Source organism: Diadema setosum, chromosome 1 (genome assembly GCF_964275005.1).
Source record: "Diadema setosum chromosome 1, eeDiaSeto1, whole genome shotgun sequence".
Classification (NCBI taxonomy): Eukaryota; Metazoa; Echinodermata; class Echinoidea; order Diadematoida; family Diadematidae; genus Diadema; species Diadema setosum.
In genome coordinates, this window is record NC_092685.1 from 50,422,469 (window position 1) to 50,436,481 (window position 14,013).

The 14,013-nt window shown below is 37.8% G+C and overlaps 1 protein-coding gene across 1 annotated transcript in view; it reads left to right on the forward strand.

The window, feature by feature from the left end:
- The first annotated feature begins 1,788 nt into the window (after positions 1-1,788).
- The window catches only part of LOC140245247 (uncharacterized), a 48,103-nt gene continuing 35,878 nt past the window's right edge, over positions 1,789-14,013 (forward strand). The window contains exons 1-3 of the mRNA XM_072324866.1: positions 1,789-1,903; positions 7,152-7,291; positions 9,588-9,679. Coding sequence (XP_072180967.1) covers positions 1,789-1,903; positions 7,152-7,291; positions 9,588-9,679 — 347 coding nt within the window. The remainder of the gene's footprint in view (positions 1,904-7,151; positions 7,292-9,587; positions 9,680-14,013) is intronic.

Here is a 14,013-nt window from a genome sequence, read left to right on the forward strand (position 1 = left end):
CTTTGAACCTTAATGCTTAGTATCTTTTTAAGCGAGATTGAAATATTTCACTGGAAAGAGCAATTTAAGGGAATAGTTTCCCGTCTGCGAAACTTCAATCAAACAAGTCAGAACACAATGTAAAACATTGTTCATAATAATAATGGTTAGAAAACGTTGATATCATCTCATATGACATCATTTTACTCAGTGATATCACTTACCTTGTAAGATGTGGGACAGACGGATCCAGTTTAGTTAGTTTGTTTTTTTTAATGGATAAATTCCAGCAATGATGCTTTCGTACCCTGTTGCTTGACCATTGCACAGTTAGAACTGAACTCGATAATGCATGTTTATTTTGTACATTAAACATTACGCTCTGACAACTTTTAGCTCAATTAAAAATTCAGCAAAGATCCCCCCCCCCTCCTTTTACCAAACGTTATTGAAACAAAATATTGAGTAACTCTTGGAAAAAAGAAAACAGATACACTTTGTTGACTTTTGTTGACAAAAAAAAAAATGTAAGGGTGTATAGTAGTGTTTACTACCATGTCAATATTTGCTGAAACACTTGACGAGATAGACCCGTCGCGTGGATTTTAGAATATAATATCTTTATCGCAATTTCTCCGCCAGTGTGGAGACCTCGGTACAGCCATTATAAGCCACGAAGAGATTATTGAATTCAAACACCACAGACTTCGGTGGCCTTTCACCTATCGCTATATCATTATTCTATTGCATGATTCATTTCATGCAAAACATATCCTTCCTGCTTCAAGGACAGAAATTCACAAAGGCCTCGCAAAATGCGTGGTGAAAGAGAGAACGCACACCGTTCGTCTGGTGGTTGTTTCCTCAGCCGGCGGCGCGTGATAGCGTTGGAAAACACACTGTTACTCGATCGTCGGGTTATTTTCACGGCACTTCCGTGTTGAGTGCTCTGTTTACCTGCACACAAGCCAAGCATGTTCACTCGCTCTGTCCACGCACACGAGCGGTCAGGCTGTAAACTGAGTTGGCCAGAGTATGTCCGGGTCCTGTCTTTGTAAATCGTTACCTACCGTTCACTGGTATTCACTTTAGAGCGACGTGCTCAGGGCAAGGGGAACTACCCTTTGATTCTTGGACCCATCAACGGAGCTTTAACACCCTTTGGTATATATTTTGTTTGGGCGTCAAATTTGTCCTGCGAACACAGCGGAAAGGAGAAACATACATCAGAATTTCGTTTGTTCTTGGATAGTATAACCCTCTCAAGGGAAATTTTATCACGTGACTCGAAACGAAGAAGAAGAAGAAGAAGATGATGATGATGATGATGATTGCAAGCAGTGGATTATCATGAGAAGCGGACAACGTTAATGGCTAAAGGCTTCTGCGTCCCACCCTTCTTGTTTCCAGATCACCACGGTATTGGATAACTTCGTCTCATCGCCACAATCTTCACGCTCGCAAAATCTCGCATCCATGTTTCAACCACTTGACTTCAGTATGTCTTCAAGTTTCTTCAGAAACACCATGTGACGATCATGAAGTTGTGCACCGAGTAACCCCCTAAGTGCAAATTACCATATGAAACTTATTTGGCTGATTTGCACACCGAACCGAACCGTGTGGACAGTGGTGGACAGAGTCATTAGATGCGCCTCATTATGAACTGCTATAATAGAGCATTGTTGGACGGTAAAATTCTCATTATCTACTAAAATATTCTGGTTTCATGTGCCTGTATTGAAATAAGCAGACGACAAGAAGTTAGCTGCGATAAGAGCTTACCCCTTTCATGCTTATTTGCTGACCATGGCTGAAAACAATAACCCTCGTCACTCGAAGGCCATAGGTCTGCGGGTGCTCCCGGGGAACGATGTCTGCTCCGACTGCACTCCCTGCCACTGTCAAAAGTGTGCTTTGGAAGGTGAGATGGGTTTCACCATGTTTCTCTTTAACTTTCTGGTTAATCCTTTGAATGTATGACACTGTAACATAATGTAAACTTATGGCCTGCGTGGGGCGATGTCTTGTTATGATATTGATGAGTCGGTGATACAAGCGTCGCTAAAACTGTTCTTGTACCTTACATGAATGCTTATAGAAAGGAAGGTGGTGTTATGCATCGTATCAAGACAATTACCCCCGGCAAAGTGATAGGGTTAGAGTAAAGATTAGGGTTAGGGTAGGTTAAGGGTTGGAGTTAGGGTTAGAATTAGGTTCAGGATTAGGCTTAGGGTCAGAAGAATTAGGGTCTGAGGTAATTGTCTAGGGGTAATTGTCCTGGAACCGATAACATGCCAAAAGGAAGCACTTTTCTGTCCATAAACTCAGAGAAGCAAAATCAATAGCTTCATAAAAGAATTTAATTAAAGCTGAAACATTACACGAAATTTAACATTTGACTTGTATGATGACGTCATGGCCGACAAGATTTTCGGTAATGCCTCCGTAGATTATAGTCTTCGTGTTCTCGTGGTTGTTCCTCCGTTTGTGTGAACTCTTCCTTGTGCATAATTTATGTTGCTTGTTTTTTTTTTCTTTAAAAAAAAAAAAAACGCGTATCTTTTCAAAGCCCTGCTCATGCCCACGAACAACCCTCCGAGGAAGTGCATTTCTCCCTTATTAAAACACAGCGGAAAAGACATAATACGTGATACATGATACCACATAAACGATCGAGCGGCGCCAAGTTCACATGACGAAGGAAACTCACGTAGTAATTTTCCTCAACCGCTTTACACTACCCACTGAGCATCGAAAAAAAAAATCGTAATATCATATTTGTTAGAAGATGGTGAAATCGTCTGTGCCCTGTTCCTTTGATTTCAGCGAGCACATTCTTTATACCATTGTGTGTTTTTAAGGTTGATTTGCTTCATAGGGTTTTACCGTGCAATTCATGCATGTATGTTAATTCAAGCAGAACTCACAGGACCCGCCACTCAAATACATGCTGACTTGTGACGATTCCCAAAACCTGGTCATCACTTATGTGGCCAAAAGAATCTATACATGCCATACATTTAATGAAATATATGTATATATGTCTTCAGATTGCTTGAATTCGCCCACAGCAAAGTTTCCAACCAAGATTAAGTCGACTGTATCATTATGTCAATCACTGCCAAATTACTAACGTATTGCTCAGACAATCATTTCTGAGGCCATTGTCCTCGTCAAGCGTTTGCTTATGATGATGGTCTCCTGTATTTCTGTTACATCAATAGTTGCTTAATTCGTCTTTGAACGACAGATATATACGGGATCCTATGTTTGCATAAATATATTCATAAAATAATGCCTGTTTGTTTTCATTTTGCATTTTGTTAGAAAAATTGTTGGGTAATTGAATTAATCATTTATCTATTTTAACTGTCAAATTCAAATCATACTGTGCTCAATTTGTTCGTTCAATTGATTTTGTATTTCACTTAAGTATGAAAAAGAAATTCAGAAATCAAATCAAATCAATCAATCAATCAATCAATCAAACAAACTCAGTATGACTAAAAAAAAAAGACATTGGAATGCACCATCCCTATATAAACTAAGCACAGCTTGCATGTTTCTATATTAAAGGGATCGTATAGTTTTGGTTAAGACCTAACTTCAGGTTTCTAAGATTTTTTAGTTGGATAATGAGAAACCTTTTATAAAATATGAAAGAACATGTAAATCCAAGAGGGATTCAACCTTTATTGATGAAAATTGGTTTTGAAATGGCTGAGATATCCAAAACAGAGCAATCCTAATAAAAGGTGGGGCCCACCTTTCGTCAGGATCGCTTTGTTTTAATTTGTTTTTGTATGTCTCAGGCACTCCAAAACCGATTTTCATGTAATGAATTTTGAATTCCTCTTAGAATGGTATGCTCTGTATTATTTCAAAAGTGGCTTCTTGTTATCTCGCAGAAAGTTAAAAGCCCAATCCTCATCTCCGCCAATACTATACCATCCCTTTAACATTAATGATTACAAGTGACAAACTTCATTTTATGGAAACATGAAGTTATGCTCGGTCTAGGGGAAGGTGCATTCCAATGTCTTTTGTTAATCTGCTCTTGAGCTAGACGTGATTGGCAGATGACGTCATCAACAGAATCGTGGTTTGGAAGATTTTTGCTGTTGTTGCAGTATGTGAGCTGATTTTTTTTTTTTTTCTGAAGAAATAGAGCAGAAATATGGCATTTGTCCTATATAGTTACTTTAAACGCTATATTCAAACGGAGCTTTCGTTTCTGTAACTCTTGTTGTTGTGCAAAGAAATTTAATATTTTGTACAGACATTACATATATACCATTTTAAAACCCACCAAATGATTGATTCAAGTGGTGAATTGCCTGAAAGCAAGGAAAAAAAAAAACACACCATCTTAAACTCATATGGTTTAAAGAGAAGTTTGGGGTTTCACACACTTTAATTTGAAGACCACTAATTCTTGGTTTCGTTTTCGCTTTGGGCCCCACGTTTTGAAAGCAAATGGCAAAAAAAAAGAAAAAAAAAGAAAAACCCACTAAGAGGCGTTGCTCCTTCACCACTTTGTGAAAAGCTACGGAAAACGTGCAAGATCTTATATGTAGCTGTGTGCAGTGTAGTGTTGCTTGGGTCAAAACTACCAGTGGCTACTATTATCATAGCATCTATTCTTTCTGATGTTGAAAATTATGTAGCAAAATTCAAAATCTATAACGTTTAGTTTAGATTTTTTTTTTTTTTTGGGGGGGGGGGGGGGGCGGCGGGTGGGGTAGCCCGGGGTAGGGTGGTAGAGAAGCACTATGCATATAGGAGTAACTTCTTTTTGATACTTACCATGGGCTTTTGAATTGATAGAATAATATGTCTGAATATTTCCTCCCCCCCCCCCTCAAAAATGATAGAAAAAGACTTCGCCATGAAAGTCATTCAATCTTTTTACACCGGAACAATCACCTATGGGTGAATTGTTATGTGTGAGAAATGGCGGTAACTTTCTCCCGCTTTATGTATAAATGAATTCTGTAAATTACAGTGTTAACCATTAGCGTGCTATTGAAAGCTACATTTTTTTTTTTTTAATTACAGTCGTGGTTGCTCATAAACGAGCGATTTTAATTGTTTAAACTGTCGTAAAACCATCATCATTATTAAGATTGAGAGCGTTCGAAGCGTGCGTTTAAATATTTTGCAATAAAAGGAAGTGCAATAAAGGGGGAAAACTTACTTCAGTGCCTTCAGATTGCTCTTGGTATCTGACGACTTAGGGCCCGCATTTTTGCTTGACCTCTCCAGTAAACTCCTTAATTTCCTTCTTTCTCTTCCTTCATAATCCTTACATTTTATATATTGTATTCTAATATTCTTTCGTAGACAATCGTCATCCTATAGTTTTGGTCATCACGTTTATCAATTCAAAAAAAAAAAAAAAATCTTCATCATCATCATCATCATCATCATCATCAAAATCATACAGGAAAATAGCCTCAATGATAGACACAATTGCCATTGTTAAGATGATGATATGAGTATAGAAGTATAGGGGTGAAAGGAAACCATATCCTATTTTTCACTCAGTGCTATTTACATTATTTGTCTGGGTCTATTTTCCATGACCACCGAGGCGGTACTTAAATGACTGTATCAGCAAGATAACAGGGGACATGACGGCTTTAAGTCTTCAAAGGACTGTAGGCTAGGAGGATGAAGTGCATTGCCTATATTAAGGGCATGATCACCGCTGTCATGCATGGGACTTGAACCAGTGACCTCATGTTTGAGAGGTCTTGGTCTTAATTACCAAGCCATAACGGCTGAAAATGTCAAGTTTTCCAAATTTATGTTTGATTCGAGTTGGTTTGATTTATTGGTTCCTGCATTATCGTTGTACATAATAAAAAATGCACATACATGTACACGTGTAAACACATTGTTGATATCACATATATTACATAATCACAAACAAAGGTTGTTTACATAGTAGTTTTGTCTCCACTGGCTTTACAATGTGAAACAAAACGAATCATCTTACATATATATATATATATATATATATATATATATATATATATACATATATAAAAGATGAAGAAGTAGAGTGGTAATGCGTTTTGACAGTCCAACAGTGCTATTTATTCAGACCAAATTTTCGACGAATACATTCGTCTTCCTCAGGGTCGACAACGACAATTGTCATTGTCGACCCTGAGGAAGACGAATGTATTCGTCGAAAATTTGGTTTGAATAAATAGCACTGTTGGACTGTCAAAATGCATTACCACTCTACTTCTTCATCTTTTCTATACCGGTACCAACATGCGGACTACAAGTATCATTATATATAATAACACAGAAGAGCTACAGCTTAAGCGTGATAGCTTGATTTGCCAGCAGCCCTTTACACAATACATAAGGGAGGGATGACTTGCGTAGAGATAAGATAGAAGGAAGAAATTTAGTGTGCTTTCACGAAGGTTCACACAATGTTATATCACCTGGATCACTGATCAGCAAGGCATGACAAATTATGACAAAAATGTCATGGGTATTTTTTTTTTCATGTCTTAAAATCTATGCACTTGAAGGAGGAAAGGAAACCTAGATGTGAAGAATACTATATCTGTGGGGTAAGAATTTTCTTCAATTTGTCTCCCTCTTGACAAATGAAATTTGTAAGATCTCGGCCCTGTTTCATGAAGAGTTGAAATTGATTATATATTTGATTTCAACTGTAAGTGTATGGCAATCTGTATAGTAAGGAAATTTAAAATCGATTTTATCTTTTGATAAAACGGGGCCCTCATCTGCTGATCTGCAATTTTCATTTATATTTCTGCTATCTGTATTCCATATTGATAATAATAGTGATGATATAATGATGATGATGATGATGATAATAATAATAATGATGATGATAATAATGATAATAATAATAATAATAATAATAATAATAATAATAATAATAATAATAATAATAATAATAATAATAATAATGACAATAAAGGATATTTATATTGCGCATCTTCTATGATATTACTCTACTGTATGCGCATTGCAAATTATTTGTCATGACACACATAACTGAAACTGAAAGTATAGCGTTTTTCAGAAGATGAGTTTTTAACCTATGCTTGAAATCATTGGTACATAAGTTCACATTGAAGTGTGATTCCATTCCTAACTTTCCATGCCATTTCTAGGTCAGGACTCTCCGGTGTGGGCGTCCGAAGAATGGGGGATCCTCGTCTGTGAGGCCTGTAAGATACTTCACGAGTCTGTCACCAAAATCCAGTTCAAGTCTATATGCAACCCGTCAGACTGGACCGACGAGAGCTGGGCGGTACGTCGATCTGTACTGGGTCAAATTTCAGTCAGTTCATATCAGTTACAAAAATGAATTGAAAATAAAATTAGAGTTGGAAAGTGCAACTACTACAAAGTCATTCTAAAATGATATGTTCGTTTGTGTGATAAGATATTCTGACACCAAACCATCTAGTTATTTCTGAGAATTGACTCTAATTCTGTGGTTTCAATTCAGCATCCTTCTTGCCGAGCCTTACCCCTACTGATTTGAATACTGAGAATAATTCTTATACCACATGAAACGAAGGAGAAAAACGGGAAAAGGAAATATGCTTTATTTATGCCTTATTAGATGTATACTTTTTACTGTTAAAGAATATGTACTGTAAGCCGTAACGCCCACCACGCTCATGACCTCACGGGGAAATGGGACCTATTTGTCTTTTTGTTGCTCTTTGAGCATATTCTGAAAATCTATCAGTATATTCAATACGGGAGTTCTTGATATTTCATAAGATATTCAGGATATGTATTCGAGGATATCCTATGTCAGGAAATTCGCACGAGGTCACCCAGCAGATTCAAAGTAGGCCTATCACTCGGGTCCACACGAAGAAAAGAATGATATCGCGGAGTAGAATGATAGCATTTCCTGCAGGGAACAGAGTTCTAGCGGTGAAATTTGCTGGAGTTGCCATACACGAAACGAGTCAGGTTTATGTACTTTCTTAGACATAAATAGTACGGAGTTGCTATTCTAACATCTTTTATGAAATGGGGCCCAGAGTGTTCAACTGCCGAACAGTGCATTGTCGCTTCCAGGTAACTTCAATACGGGATCCCAGATTGAGGGTCCTCGAAACGTGCTTTCATCCGTGGCCATAATGACATACGTTCGTCGGAAATAACAAAGGACAAAACACGATTGAATGGTTAATTGGGGAGGGGCTGGGTCGATAGCCGATGTTGTGTTGTTGGGAGTGAAGAGGGATTTCCCCCTCTGGAAGAGTAAGAATAGGGATAATCATACTGATCTGATTTCTTTTAAAGGGTCTTGTAGCGAAGAAAGAGACATGTGCATCAACTACATTGCCCTGTGAGGGGGGGGGGGGGGTAGGGAGAACACTTTTTGCAATATTTCCAAATGGTTTCTGCTGACTTCCTGAAACTACATGTACTAAAGATCATTAAGACTCCAGCTTAGACTGATGGCATTTGAGATGGGGATTCAGATTTTAATTTTTCGCGAGATAATTAGAAACCACTTATGAATTTTCAAAGAACATACAATTTTAAGAGGAATTCAAAGGTTGTTAGATGAAAATTAGTTTTGAAATGCTGAGATATCCAAAATCAAAGAAAACAAAGTGGTCCCGATAAAAGGTGGAACCAACCTTTTATTAACACCTCTTTGTTCTTCTTTATACTAGAATATCTCGGCCATTTCAAAACCGATTTTTATCAAATAAACTTTGATTTCCTCTTAGAATTGTATGCTCTTTCATATTTCATACAAGTGGTTTCTAATTATCTTACAAAAAGATAAATTTTGAATCCCCATCTCAACCAAAACTATACCATCCCTTTAAAAGACAGTGCACTATAGGGTTTGTCTTCTGTTTAAATGGTAGTACCATGAAGGGAGGTCACCCCCCCCCCCCCTAGTAGTACACATATCTAATGTGCTTAGATGAGCATTCCTTATCTTTTTTTTTCGGATTTCTTGCAGTATATACAGCCGTTGTTAGCTTCTGCGCTCGTTTGTGTCAGAGTGAGCTCGTAATAACCCGATCGAAAGCACAATTTGTACCATACACACTAATTCCGAAGAGGGGGAAGTCCCGAGATCTGTTATCGTGTTATAGCCTTACTACCAAAGTTTTGTCATTTGCCATTCTGTTTCAATTACAGTATAAAATGTTGTGCCTCACACAGACTGAACTGTGTCAGAAATCACCAATATAGACCACCGGTTATAATACACGTTCTATTTATGCGTCATGTTTGGACTCTTCAATTTGCTCCGTGCAGAGTAAATAGTGATACTAAATAAGATTATATTAAACAGGGTAATGCCATTAGTTTTTACTTCATTGCCCACGTAAATGACTTGCGTACCAAAGTCAAGAATTTTGGATGGGTAATATTCCCTACACGATATTATTAAACTCTGTGAAGATTCACATTCTTCGAGTTCAGAGTGGTATTTTCATTCGCTGTTCCACAGTGCTTTAATTAATGTTGCTGTTGTCGTTGTTGTTGGTTTTTTGTTTGCTAAGTACATATTTTACTGTACATTCTGTTTTTCCCCTTTGCTTTATCTTGTGCAGAAAATGGAAAATACTTGCAACAACGCTGCAAACGAGAAATACGAGGAGAAAGTTCCGCCAGGATACCAAAAGCCTACCAGATGCTTTCACAAGTGAGTTGGCGTGAATCCGCTCCACCAACACTGACCAAGGAGCTTCAAACACATTGAAGCTCCTTGGTTCCACCTTGGTGGACCTTTGTGGATGCATGGAAGAGAAGAAGAATGGACAATGATGATGATGATGATGATGATGATGATGATGATGATGATGATGATGATGATGACGACGACGTTGATTGTTTGGGGAAAATGCGCAGTAATAGTTATAGTTATTTGAGTCTTGACAAAAAAGTGCTATATCTTCAAAAGATGTACAAACCAACGAACAAGTTTTGAGGCGATATGATCGCCTCATCGAAAATGCAATACGTGAATTTCACCGACATTTACCCTTTCGTGAAAACACGAGAAACGTATACATTCGATAGTTTTTCTAACTTCTTGTCCAATAGAAGCGAAACTTTCTCTGTTCTTCCTTTTTTAACTCTTGTTTTTATGAAGTAAACTTAAACATGGAGTGGGATGTTCTGTCAATGCCCAATATCTATTTTATGCCCGGCATCTGTCAAGCCGTTCAGCTCGTTCAATATTTGAACCTCTTGACTCTGACCGGATTGAACTACGCTTCTCTTACGTAACCTGAACCCCGTGACTTTGATAAGTGTTTGGACACCTGGTATCATTGCAGTGTGAATCAAGAATGAGTAATTTTTTTTTCTTATCCTATTTCGTCCGTCCCCTTGATTTGAGAGGCTCTTCCATAAACGGGTTTCGTTTTGGATTCTCTGATACTTTCTGTAGTTCTTGCGACAATCGCGATTTGAATACTATCAGCTCATGTGCACCTTCAACCTGTTACTGTAAATATTATGTTAATCGCGGGGAGCCTCCGATATCCGGAGAAACCACGGAAGTTGTATAGGTCATTTGATATCAGATGATTTGTGACACAAGATCAGTCGATAGGTCAAGATGACCACTGGATGAATCACATTTGAAATGTATCCCAGAAGATATCTGAATATAAAGGGTAACGCTCATCAGCTGAAGCTGAACTGACTTAAATAATTCTATACCATAGTGCCTTTTTGAGAGGAGAAGGGGCGAGGCGGCTACTTATTGTGGAAGTATAATGCCAGTGACGGGGTATTCTTCTTGCGACTGTTGATTCATGACCTTTAGAATTGAAGCGTATACATTCTTGTGTGTTCATCAGTACGTCACACAATCTGTAGACATGAAAATAGCCTTTGTACAGAACCCTGGGTAAGCATTTTCAAAAAAAGTCAGCGATGCAGTGTATATCTGTTGATCTTTGACGTTTTTATTGTGTTGCACTTTTTGTTATCTACTAAAAAACAACCTTTGGTTCACATCATATTTGTACGGATGCCACGAACGCAATGATTGCAATGAATAAAATGAAACATTGCATCCACGAGAGGTTAAAGTCCTTGTGGATCGAGAGAGATTCTCTAGGGGTAATATGCTCAATCATTCCCAAGACTAGCTTGCCCGTTTGGTGAAATCTCAGTGTTCTAAACTGTTGGTAAGACAAAACCCCATACATAATGGTTGATCGTTTGAATAGGAAAATTCTAAGTGAAATCACAAAACTTCCACGCTACAAAGTGTACTATACGATTATAAATATTTTTAGATGTTATGATTTTCTCCCATCATTTTCAAGAATGAATATACCGGTAAATCAATATTCAGACTTCTCTGTCCGAGCATTTCTTGATATTAACCTTTACTCGTATGCAGGTTTTATACGATGCCTTCTTTCATTACGATCATGAAAGCAGAATGAAGTTCTCGGTTCTTTGATGATGTTTTCTCCATGCTGTTTATACTTGCATTGTAATCATACTTCAGATAAACCAACATGATTAATATGTAAGGCAGGTGATGTTAACGTCATCTAAGTTTGCCTGACATAGCAATCCTCTGCCAGACGTGTAATAATCGTTGGTATTATCATGACGACGTGGTCTAGATAAAATTACCCGAGATTCGCTTAGTGGTTCAGAATCAGCTCAGGAATCGCTGTAGAAAAATAAAAAGGAAACCAACATTCCAAACTTTGTCGAGGTAGAGCTGACAGATCAGCAGGGATTACCGTGTAGATGAACAATAGATTGTCCCTAGTCACAGTCATCAACTGACGATATGACAGGTCATTTTAACCACGCCCCCTTGGAAGTTCCTCTAAAAATAATGACCGCATGGGAAAAAGATGGCCGAATTAATTGCAGATCGAAAAAAGAACAACAGAAGACAACATTGAACGATTAATACTCCATGAAACAAGTTCTTTTCAAATCTGGGTTATTCCCAGCAGTTTGTTTGTTTGTGTGTGTGTGTGTTGTTGTTTTTTTTTTCGTAAATCGTTTATGTGGACGAGCTGCAAGATCGTGGATGAAAGGATAATCTTTCTTAGATTATCTGATTATCCATCAGTATGCAATGACTAGCATCACAAACCACATTACCACTACGGTACTTACCGTGCGCCTTTTCCTCTACTAATATCGCAACAGTGTCTATAGGGAATCGGTTAATTGGTTATGGCAGGACTACCTCCACAGAGGCTTCATAATATGCACAATTATATTGGGTTGGAAGAAAAAAAAAATAGAGTTCACGCAGCAGTCAGACTAGAGACAAGAGTAAGATAGAGGGAAAAGAAGAGATGAAAAGGGGGAGGGAGTGAGTGGATGAAGTCGGAAACAGACCGTTTTTAATATTAATATCTATTTGTTTCAAACCATTTTGAAAAGCAATGTATTTCAATATTCATTTGAAATAAATGCCTCAGTATGTCAATGCTGATAATATGATATGATATCATTACACACGGCGGCCATGTCAGTGTTAGCAATCTTTTCCAAGCATGCCGAGAGGGCCCTGTCATTATTACCATTCCTCTAACACACAGCCCTTATCCGCCGTCTGCTATGGGCGTCATTGAGGGTAAAATAACTCGTCCAAGGGTGTAGGTGACCGGGCAGGCATGGCTTGAACCGGTGACTACATGTTTTAGAGTCCAGTGCCTAATCCGCTGTACAAGTATGCCCTTCCAACTATACACACTAGTAAAGCACCAGGTTCTGGCGTATCTAGCGATCTCATCAATCCTTTCGAATTCGCACCTGATGTTTGACACGTTGTTATGCACCCTGCTCACGCCTTCACGCCCTCACACGATGAGCAACTTCCCTTCACTACAAGATAGCCAGGTTGATAGCAGCGATGACATCCTGTGTGGAGGCTGGTGACCTTCTACCCAGGTAGACAAGGGACACGTTGGTATCCAATCAGTGAACAAGACAGAATTAGAAGAAGAACAAGTAGAAAGAAGAAAAAGTAAACGTTGTGAGGACTTGGGGGGGAAGAAGAACAAAAGGAAAACGTAAAGAAAAGATGGAGAATTAGCGTAATAAAACGGAAGATGAGATAATTAAGAGATGAAGACGGAAGACTGGAAAGCGAACAAGAAGAGAATGTGAAGGGAAAGATGGGAAAGAAGAAATAGACCTAGAGGTAAAAGGAGTTGGAGGAAAAGAAGAAAATAAAACAAAGAAAAAACGAGGATCGTAAATGTAACATTTATTTGGGATAATGTACACAAGATTAATTTTACTTGCACTATTGATACTAGGTTACGCTCTTTTTATTTTAAAGTTTTTCACAAATCCATAGCTTTGAATGCTTTTTTGTATAAAATTAAAAGGAAAGACTCACCAAACTGTACATTTTGTGGGAAAATGGAAGAGACTATGGTTCATTTGTTTTGCGATTGTGAGAAGGTTATACCAATTTGGAGATATGTAGTAAACATAATAGAAATCCACATTAATAATTTTAAGCTCTCCAATTTTGAAAAATTATTTGGTTTATTATCAGATCAGTTTTTAACATACCTTGTATTAGTTGTAAAATATTACCTTTATATTTGTAAATTTAGGAATGAAATACCAACTGTTGATTTTTTTAAGAGTTTCATTAAGAAGCAAAAAGAAACAGAGTATTATTTAGCTAAGAAAAGAAATAAGCTTACTTTACATTTCAAAAAATGGAGATTTGATTTATGATATGTTTAAATGTTACTTTAAAATTGTTTCATACCCCTTGGATTAAGTTTATTTCATATTGTGTATTGGTATGCTGAATACTTGTCATTGTATTTTGCTCATTGGAATCTCCATGATCTGTCGCTGATACAAAGTACAACCATGTGTAGTACTACATTGTAGTTAGTGAATTTGCCGGTGTCACAGTCGATCCGTTCCGGGTTCCGGGGGAACTGATATACCGGCCGAAACCAGTCGATTAGTTCCGCGGAACGAATATACCGCACAATAGGCAGTACGCAGAAACGT